The sequence below is a fragment of the Hemiscyllium ocellatum genome, chromosome 18 (genome assembly GCF_020745735.1).
Source record: "Hemiscyllium ocellatum isolate sHemOce1 chromosome 18, sHemOce1.pat.X.cur, whole genome shotgun sequence".
Classification (NCBI taxonomy): Eukaryota; Metazoa; Chordata; class Chondrichthyes; order Orectolobiformes; family Hemiscylliidae; genus Hemiscyllium; species Hemiscyllium ocellatum.
The window spans coordinates 49,299,321-49,319,634 of NC_083418.1; the positions used below are offsets into that span (position 1 = coordinate 49,299,321).

The following is a 20,314-nucleotide window of genomic DNA, read 5'->3' on the forward strand; positions in this document are numbered from 1 at the left end:
TTTCTGAACAGCGCTGTAAAAGGTCGTTCAAGTGTTCGTTCCACTAAATAAAATCAATTCTCATCAGCTTATGTTATCATCAGCCTGCTCCTGAACATGGGAACCTAATTAGAAAGCAAAATCATCTGACGAATCTTTGCACTACCTGCCTAGTTCTCTTGGATTGCCAGATGGTCATCCATTCCATTCATGCCCTATAGCATGCTATTCATATAATCCTCAGCCTTGCAGATGCACCATGGTGACTTCAACCACTACTTGAGCTTTGAACCCAGAACTTAGGTTTCTACTGTTTCCTGCACATGTGCTAATTCCTAGGCAATATTAAGTGTTAATGACTGTCCGTACACAGCAGAATTGGAATTTCAAGGAGTTGCCATAACTTGAGCTTAAATTTGACCTATTTAATACAAACTGGAGATGAGAGTAGAAAGTAGATTTACTCACCCTTACACCCCAATCATTTCCCACTCCTGCATCTACAAATTAGATACTTAAGAATAATTAGTAGTGTTGAAATGTTTTTTTTAAAAAAAGACAAAAAGCACCTCCTGCCCCTCCTAACTCCGTCATCAAAATTCAAGCATTCTGTTCAAGTTTTACCCAATGATATTCATTATGTTTAGAAACTAGAGTTTAGAAACTAGAGAAACTGAATTCCAGTTACAAAAATAAACTTTGTTAGTTCACTTAACTAATATTAACAGTTTTCAATTTGAGAGACATCAGTATCATTTTGCTAACTAAATGTTAGATTCAGACATTGTTACAGGATCTGAGTGTTTTAAGAGAAGTAACATAGCTTATCTTGGTATCAAAGCCACATTCAGCATAATAAGGCACGGAGAAGCTGTAAAAGTGAAATAAATCAGACAGTAAAGGGGAAAAATCTTTCCAATACCTGAGTGCAATTTACACTTCAAGTTCAATACCATTCAAGATACAAAGTAGTTCACTTAATTGGTGCAGTCTCCCAGTATTGCTACCATATGTATTATCTTCAGAATGCACTTCAAGCTCTCCAAAGGCTACTAAGCCAGCACCTATCTCCTCTTTGCCCTTTTGTTATCTTGGCTTATTGATACAATTGTCATAAGAACAACACAATTTCCAAATCATACACTTCTTTACCTTTCATAGCTGCATTCTTCCTTTGTTGTTTGATCAATAGTGGACTCCTTATTTAACTCCACTAAAGGAACACTATCACCAACAGGACAAGTAATTTTCAGACGAAGGCTAACCATCCTGTTGGGTGAATAAGTATGACCTTAGATTGTTCATATACTGAGAATGAAAACAAAATAATTCCAGTGTGATTTGTGGTGGTTAGTAAATGTGAAACTAGCCTAAAATCTTCACCATAACACATTATCGTACAATGGTTGATTACAAAAATTTGTTCGTAATATGTTGAGTTCAGTACAAGGTGGCATTAAATATGTAATAGAATACTCCCCACTAAAGTGGGAATGCATTTCTACCAGTATTTGAGCTTGACTCCATCCAGGACAAAACAACCTACTTGATTGGCTTGGAGATGCCGGTGTACAAAGTTAAAAATCACACAACACCAGGTTAAAGTCCAACATGTTTAATTGGAAGTACACTAGCTTTCGGAGCGCCGCTCCTTCATCAGGTGGTAGAGTGCTTCCAAGTAAACCTGTTCGACTTTAACCTGGTGTTGTATGATTTTTTTACTTGATTGGCAGTATCCATAAATGTTTACTCCCTCCACCACCAATGCAAAATAGCAGCAATGTGTAACAACCTAGGAGATGCACTGCACAAATTCACTAAGGCTCCTTCAGCAAAACCTTCCAAATGATGACTGCTACCATCTTAGCGGACAAGGGCAGCAGATACCTCTGAACACCTCCATCTGCAAATTTCCATCCAAGCCATTCACCGTCCTGATTTGGAAATATATACTGTTCCTTCAGTGTTACATGGTCAAAACCCTAGAACTCCCTCCGTAATAGCATTTTGAGTGTATTTACATCAAGTGGACATATATGGCAACTCACCACCATATTTGCGAAGGAGCTAAGAATGGACAATAAATGCTAGCACAGCCAGGAAAACCTATATCCCATGAATAGACAAAAAAGACTGACAAAGACATAATGATACTTCATAATATTTTCCTCCCTCCAATTTCCTATTTCTTAATTCTGCTCTTCCATCCATAACTACCATTGAGTGTACGTCATTGTTCTTCATGGATAAGTTAGAATATGAGGCTATATATTTTTCACATGGTCCATGCTGTATCATATTGGAGCAACAACATTATCTGAGGGTTCTGAGTTGTTCTATTGAACATAGTATTGCTCTTGGATGTTTAACTATTTGATTGCATTGAAAGGAATAAATATAAACAAAATCATGGAAATTGTTTTGAAATAATTTGTTCAAATAAATGCACAAAGTACTGTAAATAATGTTTCCTTTTAAATTGAGCTTTTATTAATAATGTCATTTAAATGTTTGTGAGGAATTAATTTCCATAAATTCAGAAAGTTGTATTCTAAGTATAGCTTTTGAAAAGATTTTGGCTTTTTTGTTTTAGTTATCATATAACATCAATAACAATAATAGATTTCTCTTTGCAACTAGGCATTACCCGGTAACAACCCAATTAATGATCTCTAATTTTCTTAATTTTTCACTCTTGAATGCAATGCTACAGAAATTGGTAATTTATCAAATGAAGAGAAAACCTGTGAGTTGAATGATTTTTGTATTCTGCTATTCTAATAAACTCATTAATACTTCGATAACTCCTTTTAATTAACTTAAATTTGCAACTTGAAAAATATTCACGAATGTCCAGCGGATGCCATCTTGTTCAATCACTTGTTGGATAAGAATCCCTTATAAATAAATTACCATAATTCTCCTTTAGGAACTGAAGAGAGGTGATAGGTGAGTACTTGTCCAGTCCTCCAAAGCATTCAAGTGATGCATTATGATCTGGATGAACAAAGAATGCCATCGACCGTCTAGGTTTATTCAGCATGTCATCAGACTGTGGAATTGGAACTCTATGTTTCTAAGGGAAAGAAATAATAATTTACCTGACTTATATACTTCATGTCGCTATAAATGCAAGCATAAAGATTTCTATTGTGATTCGAGTCCATGCTGAGAAATTCAACCCTTTGAGACTCAGGGCACATGAGCAGGTTCAAGACTGAAAATGATAAACTTAGGACAGATGTGAACAAATATTTCTTAGATTAATCATTTGAAGAAGGTCTACATGGGGTGATTGAAGCTCGGCCATTAGAATCATGCAGAAGAATTAAAAGCTGTTAAGAAGACTTTAGAGAGTGAAAAAGATTTACTGGCAGGTTAGCAGCAATTTGGGACTTCAACTACATGGAGAGAGTAGAGAGGTTAGGGGGAGAGCTAGTAAAAGTATTCAAAATCATTGCTTGTGAACAATAGAAAAAACTTGGTTCTTGTGGCCCATGGATCAGTCACTAGAGAATTTGTTTTTAACATTGTAAGCTATTTGGTTCCGGAATACGTTGATTGAAAGGGTAGAAGAAACTGATTCAAATAGGATTTGGATAAATATTTGAAGCAAAAAGTAACTGTAGAATTAGGAGGAAAACAGAATGGAGTTGGAGTAATGGATAGGTGTATCAAAGGGCCAGCATAGGGACATTGAACAAAGAGATTCCTTCTGTACTTTCACTCTATAGTGCCATATTTTTACATTGTGTTTGTGCATTAATTTAATAACATTGTCTTTTACACTTTATAAACATAGTTGGCTCATGCACTGTAAAGGCATAATGATAAGTGAAGTGCACAAAAAGATAGCTGAAAATGTGTTGCTGGTCAAAGCACAGCAGGCCAGGCAGCATCTCAGGAATAGAGAATTCGACGTTTCGAGCATAAGCCCTTCATCAGGAATGAGAGAGAGTAGCCAAGCAGGCTAAGATAAAAGGTAGGGAGGAGGGACTTGGGGGAGGGGCGATGGAGGTGGGATAGGTGGAAGGAGGTCAAGGTGAGGGTGATAGGCCGGAGTGGGGTGGGGGCGGAGAGGTCAGGAAGAAGATTGCAGGTTAGGAGGGCGGTGCTTTTTAGCTGGTTGAATGTATCAATCTTTCATTCTTGTCCTAGTACATTATTCCTATTTTAATGTAGACCTATCCAAAAATCTTCACAAATTCCAAAATTGAAACATCTTTCTAGTTAGTTAAATCCCTTTTAATTGCTAGAACTGAACATTTCTGTCTTTCATGTCACTTCTGTCAATATGAAATAAGGTCAGCTCAGTGGGACAGAAGTGCAATTCTAAAGCTACAGTACAATTACTGGAACACTGTTAATCATTATTTTTTCATCATTCAAAACATGCCTAATCATTTTTTTTTCTCTCTTATGCATTTGAACACACTTCACTGCATCATTTTTATAGCTACACGCACACTTGCCTAGACAGTTTTGAATGAAATAAAATGCACTTTTTTGAAACAAATTAGCAGACATTTGCAATAACAATGCACTGTATCTTAGTAAATATAATTGCTATTTCATATCGTGTTTAACAAATTTACAGATATTGCATTTTAATTGAGACAACTGTTAAAATAAGTTATAAGTTCATTAAAAATTTAAATTCATGGAAATTAATGATTTGCTGAGATCTAAATTATTACTATTTTTACCAAAATAAGTGGTCTCACCGTGGAAATCAGTGTGTCAGCTGACCACCTTTGTAGGGTGTCAGCTATGTTGAGTAGAACAGTATTTGGAATGTAGGGAGCAGCAATGAACTGGCCAGACTTGTGCATGACCTAAAATACAAATGTTGTTAAAACTCCACCAACAACTGCATCAAACAGCTTTCTTGTTTGCTTCTTCCCTTTCTTCCAATTTGGGAAGAAATTCTGCTATGCACTCACAGCTAGTGGCTGTTCTTTATCTGTCTAGATGATGAGAAATAACAGGCTATTTTCTTTAAGGAAGGCAATAAATTCAATCCTCTTTATTGAAATCTGCAAAGTTCTATAAAGAACATTTTATGACATTGAATTGCATTTGACTTTCTCCTTTGTAGCACATTAGTTCTGTAACTAATTTCAATTTCCCCATTGTACCAGGCCAAGGATTGATTCATTGCCACAACAGGTTTCCACCTGAGCCATTCCGTGTTCTCTTATTTTGACTTTTCTTTATAAATTGTTCTTGGTTTTGTATGTATAAAATAATTATTAATGATTGAAATCAAATAAATGGTAAATTACTTAAGACTAACAAATCAACTAAACTTTATTTTCAATTAAATATTACTCAAAGGGGCATTATGTTCAAGGGAGACCGAATACAGTAAGTGTTTTTTGCTTTGAGGCAGAGTGCTAGGGAAATTTCCCATATTTGTGGGATCACCTTTGGAAAATATTCCAATTTTTTGGGGTTTTCATTTTCAGAAGCTGCAGTCAGGTGAGAGTTCAGAGGCAGCCTTTGGCGATGCTGAGTAGCTAAATGGGTAGTTTAAAAGGTTCACCTCAGCGCTGTGGGATTTTGTTCCAATTATAATAAAAAAAGGTCCTCCTGCCCTTGCCCCACATCCACCTTGAGTATTCCCAAAACTCCCTTTTTGCCATCTACTACTCATCATGCACCACCACCTACCCCAATGCAGCATCCAGGCTTGCAATGCAAATCAATCCACATCCTTCAAAGGCCACAGTGAAAACTGGGGCAGTTTCCCTGAGGTCAAGAATCAGAGTTTGGACCCACTCACCATTTTTAAAGACCTCCTAAAATCACTCCGCTTCAGAGAAAATATAAGCTAGAAATTATCTGCTTATTGCTATCTGTATCACCTATTTTAAGAATAAGATGAGTGATAACACGAATAAAAGGGTGATAACATTTCTTGTTAAATTGTCTCTACGTAAATAAGCCTAATATTTGTAGGAGTCAAATAAATTACACAATGAATAAGTTTGTTCTCAACTAACAAGTGATAAGGCATCAATATTATCAATGCTTTTAACTTTAGCTTCAGAATGTTATTAATAAGTTTATTTGCATCTTGAAAGAAATATGTTTGGCAGAGAATCATTGGTTTGAATATGTAACGATGTGGAGGTGCCAGTGTTGGATTGGGGCAGCAGACAAGGTCAGAAGTCAGATGACACCAGGTTATACTCCAACAGGTTTATTTGAAATCACAAGTTTTCAGAGTGTTGCCCCTTCTCCTGACAAAAGGGTAACATTATAAAAGCTCGTGATTTCAAGTAAACCTGTTGGACTGTAACCTGATGCCATCTGACTTCTGACCTTGACTAAATAATGACGCTGATTTAGTGGTGCCAGTGAAGGCAACAGAATCATTATGGTGTAGAAGGAGGCCATTCAGTCAATTATGTCTGCTTTGGTTCTTCAAGCATCTTGATTTAATGTCAATCTCTTGTCTTTTCCTGTAAACCCTACAAATTGTTTCTATTCAAATAATCGCCTTATGCTCTCTTGAATAGCTAAATTGAAATTGCATCCCCTACACTCCCGATGATTCCAGACCCAAACACCGTGCTGTGAAAGTTTTTTTTCTCCCACAGATTCTACTATTACAAATTACTTTAAATCTGTGCCTTCTCCTTCTCAATTCTTTTGAGTGGGAAAAAATTCTCCATTCTACTCTGTCTATGCCCCTTATCATTTTGAAAATTTCTAATGAACACCCCCATAGCTGCCTTTTCTCCAAGGAAGTCAGCCCCAATTTCTCCAAACGTTCCCCATCATTGAAGTTTCTTATCATTGGAGCTATTCTCAAACATCTCCGGCACACTCTCTCCAATGTATTCAGATCCTTTCTCATGTGTGCTGCCCAGAACTGCACACGGTACTCCAGGCGAGCAACATGTTTAGTATCTGTCTTATTGGACATTAGAAAGGCTCTGTATTCTCCATAGGTTGTAAATCTTGAAGAGGAGGGATGTACTGATGTCTCATATCCTCAGATGCCAATTTACAGATTCAAATGTCAGGAATGGAATGTAATTGGAATAGAAGTAGACTATTTGATAAGCTACTGCTGAAAATGTGTTGCTGAAAAAGCGCAGCAGGTCAGGCAGCATCCAAGGAGCAGGAGAGTCGACGTTTCGGACATGAGCCCTTCTTCAGGACATGAAGAATGGCTCTTGCCCGAAACGTCGACTCTCCTGTTCCTTGGATGCTGCCTGACCTGCTGCGCTTCTCCAGCAACACATTTTCAACTCTGATCTCCAGCATCTGCAGTCCTCATTTTCTCCTATTTGATAAGCTACTCTGTTATTCAACAATATCATGGCTATCTGTGTTTCAAATTCTACATTCCCATAGACCTCAGAGAAACTTTTATTTCCTTGCCTAACAAAAATCTATCCATCTCTGAGATAAATAAATTCAGTGGCCCAACTTTCCATGATCTTTAGCAGAGAGTTACAAAATTGCAGAGCCCTCAGAGGGAAAACTCTCCCTGCCTCTGCCATAAAATGGCATGAATTTATGTTCATTATTTGTCTACAAACTATTCATGTACAAATTTAAAATTGCTATTTGAGTTATGAGGAGCCATTTGCTCATTGTTTTATGAATATTTAATGAGAGGAATGACATCAAAAGTACTCTTCCAAATTTACAGATAATTCACAGAAATGATCTTTAAAAGCAATACACTGTATTCAGATTGGCTGCCAATATGGCAGGTGCTCGCTTCAAGTCTTCTGCACAAAGTGGTTGCTCCCAAACATGGATGTATTGATTTGTTTATTTCTTAGAATAGAGATGACTGAGATGTTGGGAGAATTGTCTTACTCTCATGTCAGTGACAAACAATCTTCCTACCTTTTGTAAACTTGTCGTTGTTCAAAACTTTGCTCGTTATATCTTACACAAAACTGCTTTCGTATTTTACTCCTATGCTTGCTAACTATCACTGACTCCTGTCCAAGCAATATTGTGATTTTAAAATGACCATTTTTGATTACAAATGCCTCCATGATTTTACCCTTTCTTCTCTTTTGTATTATCCTCCAGTATCAGAAAACTTCAAGATGCCACGCCATGCACGATTTCAGTTTGAACTTACCCTCAGCCTTTTGATTGAAGCTTGCTTTTCAATATATGTTAAATGTGATTCACTATATAGTCAGTATATAGTTGCAACTCATTGAAAATTTGGATCTTAAAGTAGGATCATGATTGAAAACTCACCTCCAACCCTCCGTTCTTATCTTGAAAGAGTAAGGTGAATGTCCCATAATCAGAATGCTCTCCACATCGCATTTGATTTTCCTTCACAGAGGATCTCTGTATTTGTGGGTAGTATGCAGTTCTCAAAGTTGTAGGATTTTGATTACCTTTGGGAGATTACATTATTTCTACATTATAAACTTACATTGAAAGGCACAATTATATTAACCTATTCTTATTAAGCCCCAAATAAAACAAATAGCAATTATTAATATGCTTTCTGTGAAATTTGACACATTTTCCATTTAAATAGTCATACTATCAGTTTGAATAACTTTTTCTTTTCAAATTCCTTCTGCTTCTCATTTTCTGAAGCTGTTGATTCTTTACTAGCATACAGCTCCACAAATTATTTACTGATCCCTCCACTTGTCCTGCCACCTTCAGTGATCATGTATGTAAAGAACCAGGCCCCTTTGCTCCTGTACCCCCTTTAATATTGTAACCTCCATTTTATACAGTCTGTAAATTTCTCCCTACCATGATACATCACCTCACACTTCTCCACATTGAACTTCAGTCACCATCTATCTGACTCAGCTACCCACTTATCCGTGTTGTTTTGGCACTCTATACTACTCTTGTCACACTTTAGCATTCTTCCAAATTTCATGTCACCCATAATTTTAAAATTGTCCCTTGCCCATCAATATATAGATCATTAATATATATTGGAAAAGCAAAGATCCCAATTCCAACCACTGGGAAGCTTCAAGACAAATCTTCCTCTATCTCAAACATATCTTTCTTATTACTCAGCCAATTTATTTTTTTAAATCAGTGTTTCACTGTCCCTTTTATTCCATGAGCTATAACATTTTTAAAGTGCTTTGTGGCATTGTAATGAATGCTACATTGATAAATTTTTGAATGTCAACTTTTCAGAAATTTATCAATAGAGGATTGTGAGGATAGTATGAATAAAATGCATTGAACTGTTGGATCAGCCATTGTATTGAATGGCAAAGCAGGCTCGACAGACTGAATGAACCACTTCTGTTCCTGTGTTTCTAGGTCCTTTGAAAGTCCATGTTCGCCACATCAACATCATTACTCTCATTGAGTCTTCCTGTTACCTCTTCCAAAAAAAAACTCCAGCAAGTTGGTCAACTACAGTTTTACATTTAGCAATCTGTACTAGCTCTTTCTAAACAATCAACTTTTTCTATTTGATTACTAATTTATTGCAAATTACTGTTTTGACGTATGCCCCCACCATTGACGTTACTGAACTAATTGGCCTGTAATTAGTAGTTATCCTACAATCTTTTTTTAAACAATGACATAATGTCTGCCGTTCTGTAGTGTTCTGGCATTTCTTCTGAATCTCGGGAAGACTGAAAGATTATGACAACTGCCTTTACAATTTCCACTCTCACTTCCTTTAATATCCTTGGGTCATATCATCCTGTTCCAACATCATCTCACCTTAAGTATTGACAGCCTATCCAATTTTACTGAAATCCACTGTTCTAGTGACAAAGCTACCTTTTCTGAATGGCATATAATGTCGTTCAGGTGTGCTTTGTTATTCAGTGACAGCGTGGTCGATGTGAAAATCGTTAATTCAACTGTTCTGCCTTATCCCCAGTACCTTTGATTCCCTTTCTGATTAAAAATCTATCTATCTTAGCCTTAAATATATTACTGACCTAGCTTTGACAGCTCTCTGTGGTAAAGATTTCCAGACACTGAGTTTCTGATCGAAAACACCGCTCTCCTCCTCCCCATCAACAACAGTGTGATTGGGTTCCCCTCATTCTCACTTTTCATTCCTCCAGCCTCCGCATTCAAACAATCATTCACCACCATTTCAGAAAATTCCAGCAGAACACCACAACCAAACACATCTTCCTCTCACACCCCCATTTAAATTTTGCAGGGATCATTCCTTTGGGGACACCCTAATCCATTCCTCAATCACCAACACCACCCTTTGCCTCTCCACGGCACCTTCCCGTGTAACCACAGAAGGTGCAACACCTGCCCCTTCACCTCCTCTCTGCTCACATCTAAGGGCCTAAACAGTCTTTGCAGGTGAAGCAGCATTTCACCAGTACCTTCTCCAATCTTGTGTACAGTGTTCACTGCACCCAATGCGGCCTACTCTATATTGGAGAAACTAAACGCAAACTGGGTGATTCACTTTACAGAATACCTCTGGTCTGTGTGCAAGCAGGACCCTGACCATTCCATAGCTAGTCATATTAACACTGTCCTGCTTGCATACCCACAGTCTGTCCTTAGTATGCTGCAGTGTTCCAGTGAATCACAGCGCAAACTGGAGGAACAACATCTCGCCTTCAGACTAGGCATTTTACAGCCGTCTGGACTTGATATTGAGTTCAACTTCTTTAGATTGTGAGCATTTTTTCCTTTTCTGTTCAGTTGTTATCATGTGCTCCCATCCCACACCCACCCGCACCCCCATCCCACTGTACTATCCTTTCAAGTATGGCAGGAGACGCATCATTGTTCTGCTATTCTCACATTCTGAACATTTAAAGTGAACTATCAACATCTTTTCTTCACCAGCAGCCTACACCCACTAACCCCAGCTCCTCCCCACCTCACCCCTACCCAAGCTATAACATTGATGCTATCCCCTCCACACTTCAGCTATGAAGAGTCATCATGACTCAACGTTAGCTTGCTCTCTCTTTGTGGATGCTGTCTAACCTGTTGATTTCTGACATCTTTGTCTACTTTGAGCAGCTTCCATTGGATGTGTAAGACATGACTGTGAAAGTTGACAGACCATTTAATCATGGATACAATTGCAGCAGATTTTATTATTGGTCAAAATAACAACTTACTCCCAATTTTTTTGTGTTTGCTCGTAAAGAAATCAATCTCCAGGCCCAGACCCAGTGCAATCATTTTCATGACTCGAATAGACAGCTGCCAACAGGCTTTGAAGATTGATTCCATACTCCTTGTAAACTCAGGATCATGGTTAACAGGCCAGTTCTAAAATAAATGAAAAAAAGGATTCTTAAAGTGGTATTCTGAGTGAAATAAGTTAAAGAAGTTAAAAATCACACTGGTTATAGTCCAACAGGTTTATTTGGAAGCTTTAGCTTTTGGAGTGCTGCTCCTTCATCAGGTGGTTGTAGAGTATAAAATCGTAAAACACAGAATTTATAGTGTGATGCAACTGAAATTCTATATTCAAAAAGACTTGGTTAAAAATTACACAACACCAGGTTATAGTCCAACAGGTTTAATTGGAAGTACACTAACTTTCGGCGCTCCAAAAGTTAGTGTGCTTCCAATTAACCCTGTTGGACTATAACTGGTGTTGTGTGATTTTTAACTCTGTATACCCCAGTCCAACACCGGCATCTCCCAATCAAAAAGACTTGGATTGTTTGTTCAGTCTTTCCATCATTTGTTAAGTCTCTTATCTTTTAAGATGACCGTGTTGGTTTCAGTTCTTTCATATGTAAATCAGAGAACCTTTTTTGAAGTAGCATTCTCTAGTGAACTTTAACAATAGGTGCCATGTCGGCTCAGATAATACATTGAAGGTGTGAGGCAACTACCAGCCAATCCGATCAAAGAGCACATCCATGAACGAAAAACATTCATCAGGACTTTGGATCCAGTCCTTCAGAGTTCCCTACGAGCCCTCCTTCCACATATTTCTCATGTAAGCGACTTCAAGTGCCTTCTGAAGATATGCAAAGCCAACGCAGAATGTCCCATTGCATGAGACAATGCGACCCTGTGTGAGAATCTCTCTGGCTATGTCAAAGGCATCTTGAAAGGCATCTGTACAGGGGACCCCAGCATCTGTTGCAATACTACAGATTTCTTACAAAAACTCAGCAGCCACAGACCAGTCGAACAGGGAACATTCCTTGTCACAATGGACGTTTCAGTGCTGTACACCAGCAGCCCCCATGACGATGGCACTGCAGCAACTCCCTCAGTATTGAACACCAACAACTGCCAATCTCCGAGCACCATCCTACAACTCATCCACTTTATCCTCAACCTCAACATTTTCACCTTTTGACAGCCAATTCTTCATCCAAACACACGGAACAGCCATGGGGACCAAATTTGCATCCCAATATGCCAACATTTTCATGCACAAGTTTGAACAAGACCTCTTCTCTATGCAGGACCTCCAACCAACAATATACTTCAGGTATGTTGACAACACTTCCTTCCTCTGGACACATGATGAGGAGTCACTGAAACAATTACACAGTGATATCAATAAAGTTTCATCCCACCATCATACTCACTTTGGACAACTCTTTAGGATCTGTCTCATTCTTGGACACAGATCTCTATCAAGGATGGGCACCTCATTCTACCACAAACCCACAGCTAATCTCACTATGCAACACTTCCCCACTTCCATCCGAAACATATTAAAACAGCCATCCTCTACAGACAAGTCCTACACATACATAGGATCTTTTCAGATGAGGAGGAATGTGACGGACACTTGGAAGTACTCAAGGATGCTCTCATATGAATGGGGTATGATGCTCAACCCATCAACCGCTAGTTCCAACATGCCACAGCGAGAAACCGTAATGACCTCCTCAGGAGACAGATATGACCTGCAACCGATAAGGTACCCTTCCTTGTCTACTATTTCCCAGGAGCCAAAAAACTGTGCCATGTTCTTCGCAACCTGCAGCACATTATCAATGAGGATGAGCACCTCCCCAAGACCTTCCCCATGACTCCACTTCTCACCTTCAGATAACAGCCAAATCTCAAACAGATCATTGTTCGCAGCAAACTGCCCAGCTTTCAAGACAACAACATAAAACCTGTCACGGCACATGCTGCAAGACGTATCAGAGTGTCGACACGGATACCACCATTACACATGGGGACACCACCCACCATAAACATGGTAAGTACACATATGACTCTGCCAACATTGTCTACCTCATTCATTCCTGAAGAAGGGCTTAAGCCCAAAACGTCGAATCTCCTGTTCCTTGGATGCTGCCTGACCTGCTGCACTTTTCCAGCAACACATTTTCAGCTCTGATCACTAGCATCTGCAGAACTCACTTTCTCCTCGCAGTATGTAGTATCTCAAGGTGCATCGCAGAAATTCACCAAAGATCCTTCGACAGTACCTTTCAAACCTATGATCACTTCCATCCAAAAGCACAAGGACAGCAGACACATGGGGACACCACTACCTGCAAGTTCCCTCCAAGTTACTCACTGTCCTGACTTAGTAAAGGAATGGCAATATCTTTCCATGACTGGGTCAAAATCCTGGAATTCCATTCCTACAGCACAGGATGCAAAAATTCTAGAAGGCAGCTATTTCCACTTTCTCAAGGGTACCTAGGGATGGGCAACAAATGCTGGCCACCCAGTGATACCCAGGTTGCATGAATGAGGTAATAAAAGCTTAAGCTCTTTCCTGAAACCGTTCTTTTAAATCATTTCAGCACCTTCATTAAAGGCTTCACATCCAACCTAAAGTTTGATATTTAGAATTGGGGCTTAGCCAATGATTTGCTCTCCATTCACCTGTTGGTAAAGTTCAGGATTCTGTTTACCTTTTAATTTCTCATCTAGCCTAGTATCAAACGCAGTTTTTTTTTAGATTAGATTACTTCCAGTGTGGAAATAAACCCTTTGGCCCAACAAGTCCACACCGACCCTCCGAAGAGCAACCCACCCAGACCCATTCCCCTAACACAACAGGCAAATTCAGCATAGCCAATTCACCTAACCTGCACATCTTTAGACTATGGGAGGAAACCAGAGCATCCCCACACCGACACGGGGAGAACATGCAAACTCCGCACAGACAGTTGCCTGAGGTGGGAATTGAACCCAGGTCTCTGGCGCTGTGAGGCAGCAGTGCTAACCACTATGCCGCCCAGTGTGCGCCACCTTTAAACTTATTTTAATTAATTCTTGGAACATGGTTGTTCCTGTCTATTGTTCATCTTTGTTCTCGAGAAAGTGGTAGTGAGTTACCTTCTTGAACTGTTGCAGTTTTGAGGTATATCCTTCACTTTATATTGATTCTCCTCATTTTTTCCACAAAATGGATCACTTCACATTTTTGTGCATTAAATTTCATCAGCCACATATTGAATCATTCTAGCCTCTCACTGTCTATCACTATTTTTAACAGTTCCAATATAATGGGAACTTACTACCTGAGATTGTTTTTCGGGCTCCAACTTCTGCAAAGGACTACATTTTGATGTTTAGTGAGTGTTTGTAGTAAACTGCAAAAGCAATTGAGTTGGGAGAGGGGTAACATTTGAATCATTTCTGGATCAGCTCGGACCATTAAGGAATCTCAGTGGTTGATGCATCCTGGAGTCATTAAGATAGTTGTTGGTATTTTGTGTAATTGTCTCTTTCTGGTTGATAAGTCTAACTCTGAGCCATATAAAGAGTTGCTTTTAACCTTCTGTTTGTTAGGCAGGAGTTTCTATCCAAGATCTAGTTGGGGGTGGAAGCTCTTAATCCCTGCTACAAAAATAGTGAGCTTTTAGAATGCTGAGTTAGTGCCAACTGACGCTAAATTTAATTGGAGATATATTATACAATGTGTTCAAGTTAAGGAGATAATAGATGATTAGGACACAAAGATTTTTTTTGTGGGACATGGGTTTTGTTGGCTGGCCAGCATTTATTGCCCATTCCTAGCTTCTCTTGAGAAGGTTTGGTGAACTACTTCTTGAACAGCTGCAGTCCACATGCAACAGGTTGGCCCACGATGCTATTAGGGAGGGAGATCCAGGGTTTTGACCCAGCAACAGTGAAGGAATGGTGATGCATTTCCAAATCAGAATGGCTTGGAGGGAAACTTGCAAGTGGCGGTCGTCCCAGGTATCTACTGCCTTCGCCATTTTAGATGGAAGTGGTCATTGGGTTCGGAAGGTGCTGTCTAAGGATCTTTGGTGAATTGCAGTGTGTCTTGTCGGTAATACACATTGCTGCTACTAAGTGATGGTGTTGGAGGGAGTGGATTCTGATAGATGTGATGCTAATCAAGTGGGTGCTTTGTCCTAGATGGTGTTAAGTTGAGTTTTTCGGGAGCAGCACATCTCTAAGCAAGTAGGGAGTGTTCCATAAGACTCCTGATTTATGCCTTGCAAATTGTGGACAGGTTTTGGGGAGTCAAGGGGTAAGTCATTCACTGCAATATTCATAGCACCTGACCTGCTCATGTAGCCACTGTATATATGTGGTGAATTCAGTTGAGCTTCTGGTCAATGGTAACCTTTATGATATTGATAGTATGGGCTTCAGTAATGGTAATACTGGGGAGTGACAGGAGGTTCATTTAGATTGTCTTATTGGAAATGATCATTGGGATGTGAGGGAAATCAAGGATTTATTACATTATTAATGAAGCACAAAGTTCTTTGCAGTCCATCTATTGTGTACTTTTTTCTTCCTGTAATTTTTTGAAAGAAATAAATCATGTATAAAATTCTCAATCCTACCACAGAGGTAACATATAAAGAGAGAAACATAACTCAGTCCAAAGTTTGAGATCTTACATGACTTTCAGACAGCGATGTTAGATTAAAAACTTCTTTCAGGTCTTCAGAGTTCATGGGGTTTAAACTGTAAGGAATACAGTATTTAATAAACAGAGATATACAGAATTAATACTTTGTACTCAGTTCATCTTCAAGCCCACTCCTTTCACATACTAAGATATATGTCTATCAGCAATTACCCAAGCCAAGCAATCAACTCAGAGAAAAATTCTGCATTAATATTCCTTCCCAAATGTAAAACAAACCACAGTCCACTACACAAACGGATTCCCACACCTCATTGTTAATTGGCAGAGATAACTGTTAAGTAACCCTGGACTGGTTTGTTTAAGGAATAATGAGATAACCAATACAAATGCATGATTTTCAACTGCTGTTAATGAGTCATGATGGTACCAAACCTCCTCTGTACTAATGTTGACAAAGTAATGCTGTATTCAGCATTGTGCAACTTCCATTCAGCATTCGTTATCTTCAGATCACTTAATGGTAAAGACCTGGGGACTGTTGCTGAACAAAGAGACCTTGGATTGCAGATTCATAATTCCTTGGAAGTGGATTTGCGGGTAGATAGGATAATGGAGAAGATGTTTGGTATGTTTGCCTTTATTGGTCAAAATATTGAATACAGGAGTATGGAGCTCATGTTGCAGCTGTGCAGGACATTGATTAGGCCACTTTTGGAATATAGTGTGCAATTCCGGTCTCCCTCCTATAGGAAGGATGTTGTGAAACTTGAAAAGATTTGAAAAAGATTTACACAGATGTTGCGAGGATTGGAGGGTTTGAGCTAATAAAGAGACCCTTAATAGGCTGGGATTGTTTTCTCTGGAGAGTCGGAAGCTCAGGAATGGCAATATAGAGGGTTATAAAATCATGAGGGCATGGATAGGGTAAATAGACAAGGTCTTTTCCCTGGAATGGGGGAATCCAGAGCTAGAGGGCATTGGTTTATGGTAAGAGGGAAAAGATTTAAAAGAGACAGAAGGGGCAACCTTTTCAGGCAGATGGAGTTGTGTGTATGGAATGAGCCTCCAGAGGAAGCAGTGGAAGCTGGTACAATTACAACATTTAAAAGGTATCTGAATGGGTATATGAATAGGAAGGGTTTAGAGGGATATGGAAAATGGGACTAGATTGGGTTAGGATATCTGGTCGGCATGGACAAGTTGTACTGAAAGATCTGTTTCCATGCAGTACATCTTCATGACTCTATGTGCTTGCGTTTGGGACTGAAGTATCTTGGGTCATACTGGATGATATTTTTCTGGAAATCTTACCCTTCTAATTCAATCCACCCTTGGCTTGGTATCTCACTGTCCAATATACGAGCATATTGTTGTTTAATGTCCTTCGGAAGCTGAAAGAAATTCTTGCTGATGTCCATCACTCTAAACACCTAAGAAACATAATTGTTTGAATGATTATAAAATGTGTGCTCTATATTAACTATAGCAACGCTGGGGTTTCACTAGCTTAATAAACTTTAGCATTCACACTTAGCCAGAGCATCTATTATGCTGCACAACTGATTCTGTGGTGGAGGAAGAGCATTTTAAGGCCTTGTACTTTACACCTCAGTCCAACACCGGCATCTCCAAATCATGTGTCTGAGGAGATGGGCTTTTCCTTTTGAGACAGCTGGGGCAGAGTAGTGATGCCTGTAGGAAGCTAACCTGAATGAAAGATACTTTTTAGATACAGACCTTTCCATTGGTGGAGTAGTAGATTTTTATGGCAACATATCAATTCCTGGTGACATATGCCATTTTAGACAGACTTCACTGAAGATTTACCACTGAAGAAATATTTTGTTCCTTTTCCCGTAGAAAGAAGTGAAGAAAATAGGGAAGAGGTGTGCGTCGTATAGGTAGCCTATATTTTCACTTAAAATCTTCATTTTAGAGAATCACATTCACCATCATTCCATCTTCTACGCGTTATGTGATTCTCATGATAAAAAATGAGAGTTAAATCCACACTAGGTTAATTACTGTCAATACTTGTGCCTCCTCACCTGTATGTTCAAATGCCCTTCTGATAATAAATTTACACAGCATTTTTATTGATGTGTCCTGTCTGGATGCATTTGTAATACTTAATATATTTAAGTTGATTAGATGAAATTTTAACGTGCTTTAAATCTAACACTTTTAGACATGGCATGTTTAAATTTTGCATTTGGGCATGTATCACAATTATTAAAGAGGTTAAAAATAAAACATTTAAAGTATAATCATTGAACAAATTAACAGTTCAGAATAATGAGCAAGCAAATATGAACATATTAATATCTATATGGCATAATGCAAAGCACATTTGTGAAAATGAATCACTCTTTATTTTGGTAAAGTTACAACAGAGTAGAACAAGACCACTCATCTTGTTTCATTAAGCATGCATTTTAACATGTCCAGCAAATTGAAGAGCACTACATATAAAATAAGAAAATAAAATTAATACGCACAGTTTGATCTTCAATTCCAGTATTTTTCAGATACACAAACCCAATGTCTCTGAAGGCTCTTATGATCTCTCTGGATAGTTGCTCCATTTCAGTGGTTGAGGGCTCAGGTTTCCCTAAGCCAGCTGCACCAAAATCAATCACTTCAATGTTCATCTTGTTGCAAGGTTTCTGTCTCCTTCAGTGCTTTCAGTAAAAAAGGCAGACAAATTGAAATAAGATTAATTAAAAGTGAAAATGAAACCATTACAACACCAGCTCCATAGCCAAGAAACCCAGCAGCATCTCTACTTTCAGCGAAGACTGAAGAAAGCCCACCTTCTACACCTCATCCTCACCACATTCTGCAGAGGGTTCATTGAGAGTACCCTGAGCTGCTGCATCAATGCTTGGTTCAGGAATTGCACCGTCTCAGATCGTAAGACCCTACAGTGGATAGTGAGAACAGCTGAGAAGATCACTGGGGTCTCTCTTCCCTCCATTACAATCATTTTCACCACACGCTGCATGCGAAAGGCTAAGAGCTTGTGGGAGACCCCACACACCTCTCACTCAAACTCCTCTCCCTCCTGAAATCTGGCAGTAGATACTGGAGCATTCTGTCTCTCACAGCCAGACTGTGCAACATTTGCTTCCACCAAGCCATCAGGCTCCTTAACACTACATGATCAGACTCATTTCCATCTGAAATTCTTTGCACAACTTCGAATTGTTGTTAGAACAATGCCTATTAATTATAATTCTTTTACTACAATGTAATTTGCGTGTTCTGCACTTCTTATGCATTTTATGCCGCCCTGTGTAGGATCGTGTAGTTTGTGCTGTCCATTCAGCACCTTGCTCCTAGAGGAAAGCTCTCTCCTTTTTTTTACTATACCAGAAATGACAAATAAAAGCTACACTACTCTAAAAATTTGCCTGGAAAGTAAGTTAATGAAGTAAACTAATTATAAATTCAACAAGATCTGTTGAAATGTTTGCCAAATATTGGACTTGAGAAATAGACCTTGGTGTCACTTATTTGTCAGATTCTATGAATGCCCCAAAAAGCATGTGCTCAAATATGGGGTAAAACACAACGGATGTTACATTGGTATAGGTCTTAGTCTAAGCTTTGAACATCCATCAGAGGTATGGAGAACAGGCAGATTGGAATAGAATCAGCATGCAAGGCTGATCAATTACCTTTGTTCCCAACTAGCCCTCCGATTGCCTTAACCTAATACACATATGTTTTGCAGCAGGAAGAACACTTTGTCATGACTTTTCAAGGGGTCACTTTTTGGTAAGTATATGGTTAATTTCTTCTTCAATTGCATGGATTCTACCAACGTTTGGCACCTTCCATTGCAGTTTCAGATTTTAAAAAGATAAAGAAATTGCTTCGACAGGTGTTGAATAACATCTTGCTGACTCCTGTCAGACAAGCCAATTGGTCCTAGACATAGGTGAGTTAATACAGCAATACCTTTAGTATACAGCATAACCTGGAGGATCTAGAAATTCAATAGTAGTGTACCTCCATCTGGGATCAAATTCCACCTGCCCCAGATATTTTTTGCAATGTCTGAACATGTTATTTTAAAACAATAGCTACTATATGACCTGGAGAATGAATAGAGTCAAGGCAGAATTGATTAAACCTATGGAGGAAGAGGAGTAGAGTATTGTAAGGGCTTCAAACAAGGATATGACTGAGTGATCAGGAAGCCATTCTCTAATCTGAACCTCAATGATGAACAATGTGTTCAACACCTGCATTTAGGAAAGAACACATCATTGAAATCCTCCAACTGCTGAATCTACGACTCATAGCAGGGTAAGGGCCATAATACTACTGTTTGTGAACCTTTATGCATCTGGAAATGTTAAAACTGGAGCAGAGATACTTGCAACATCTTCCAATTTGCATTCTGTTTGTGTGTAAGGATGGTCACTGAAGCTCAATATTTACAAAGCAAGTTATATTTCATTCTCACATCTCAGGCAGATGCAGGCAGACTGAATATGAAGTGCTGCTTGGATTTTAGGTTTCCTCATGCTATACTACTGTGTGAATATTGTGATC

The 20,314-nt window shown here is 38.8% G+C and overlaps 1 protein-coding gene across 1 annotated transcript; it reads right to left on the reverse strand.

Annotated features, from left to right (window-relative positions):
* Nucleotides 1-803: 803 nt before the first annotated feature.
* LOC132824299 (uncharacterized) lies at nucleotides 804-18,402 on the reverse strand. Its single transcript, XM_060838643.1, has 8 exons — nucleotides 18,250-18,402; nucleotides 17,063-17,181; nucleotides 15,780-15,846; nucleotides 11,076-11,229; nucleotides 8,221-8,366; nucleotides 4,704-4,814; nucleotides 2,893-3,055; nucleotides 804-850 (listed from the first exon to the last, which is right to left on the reverse strand). Exons 1-8 carry the CDS (start codon nucleotides 18,400-18,402, stop codon nucleotides 804-806), a joined length of 960 nt encoding a protein of 319 aa, XP_060694626.1.
* Between the last annotated feature and the right edge of the window lie 1,912 nt (nucleotides 18,403-20,314).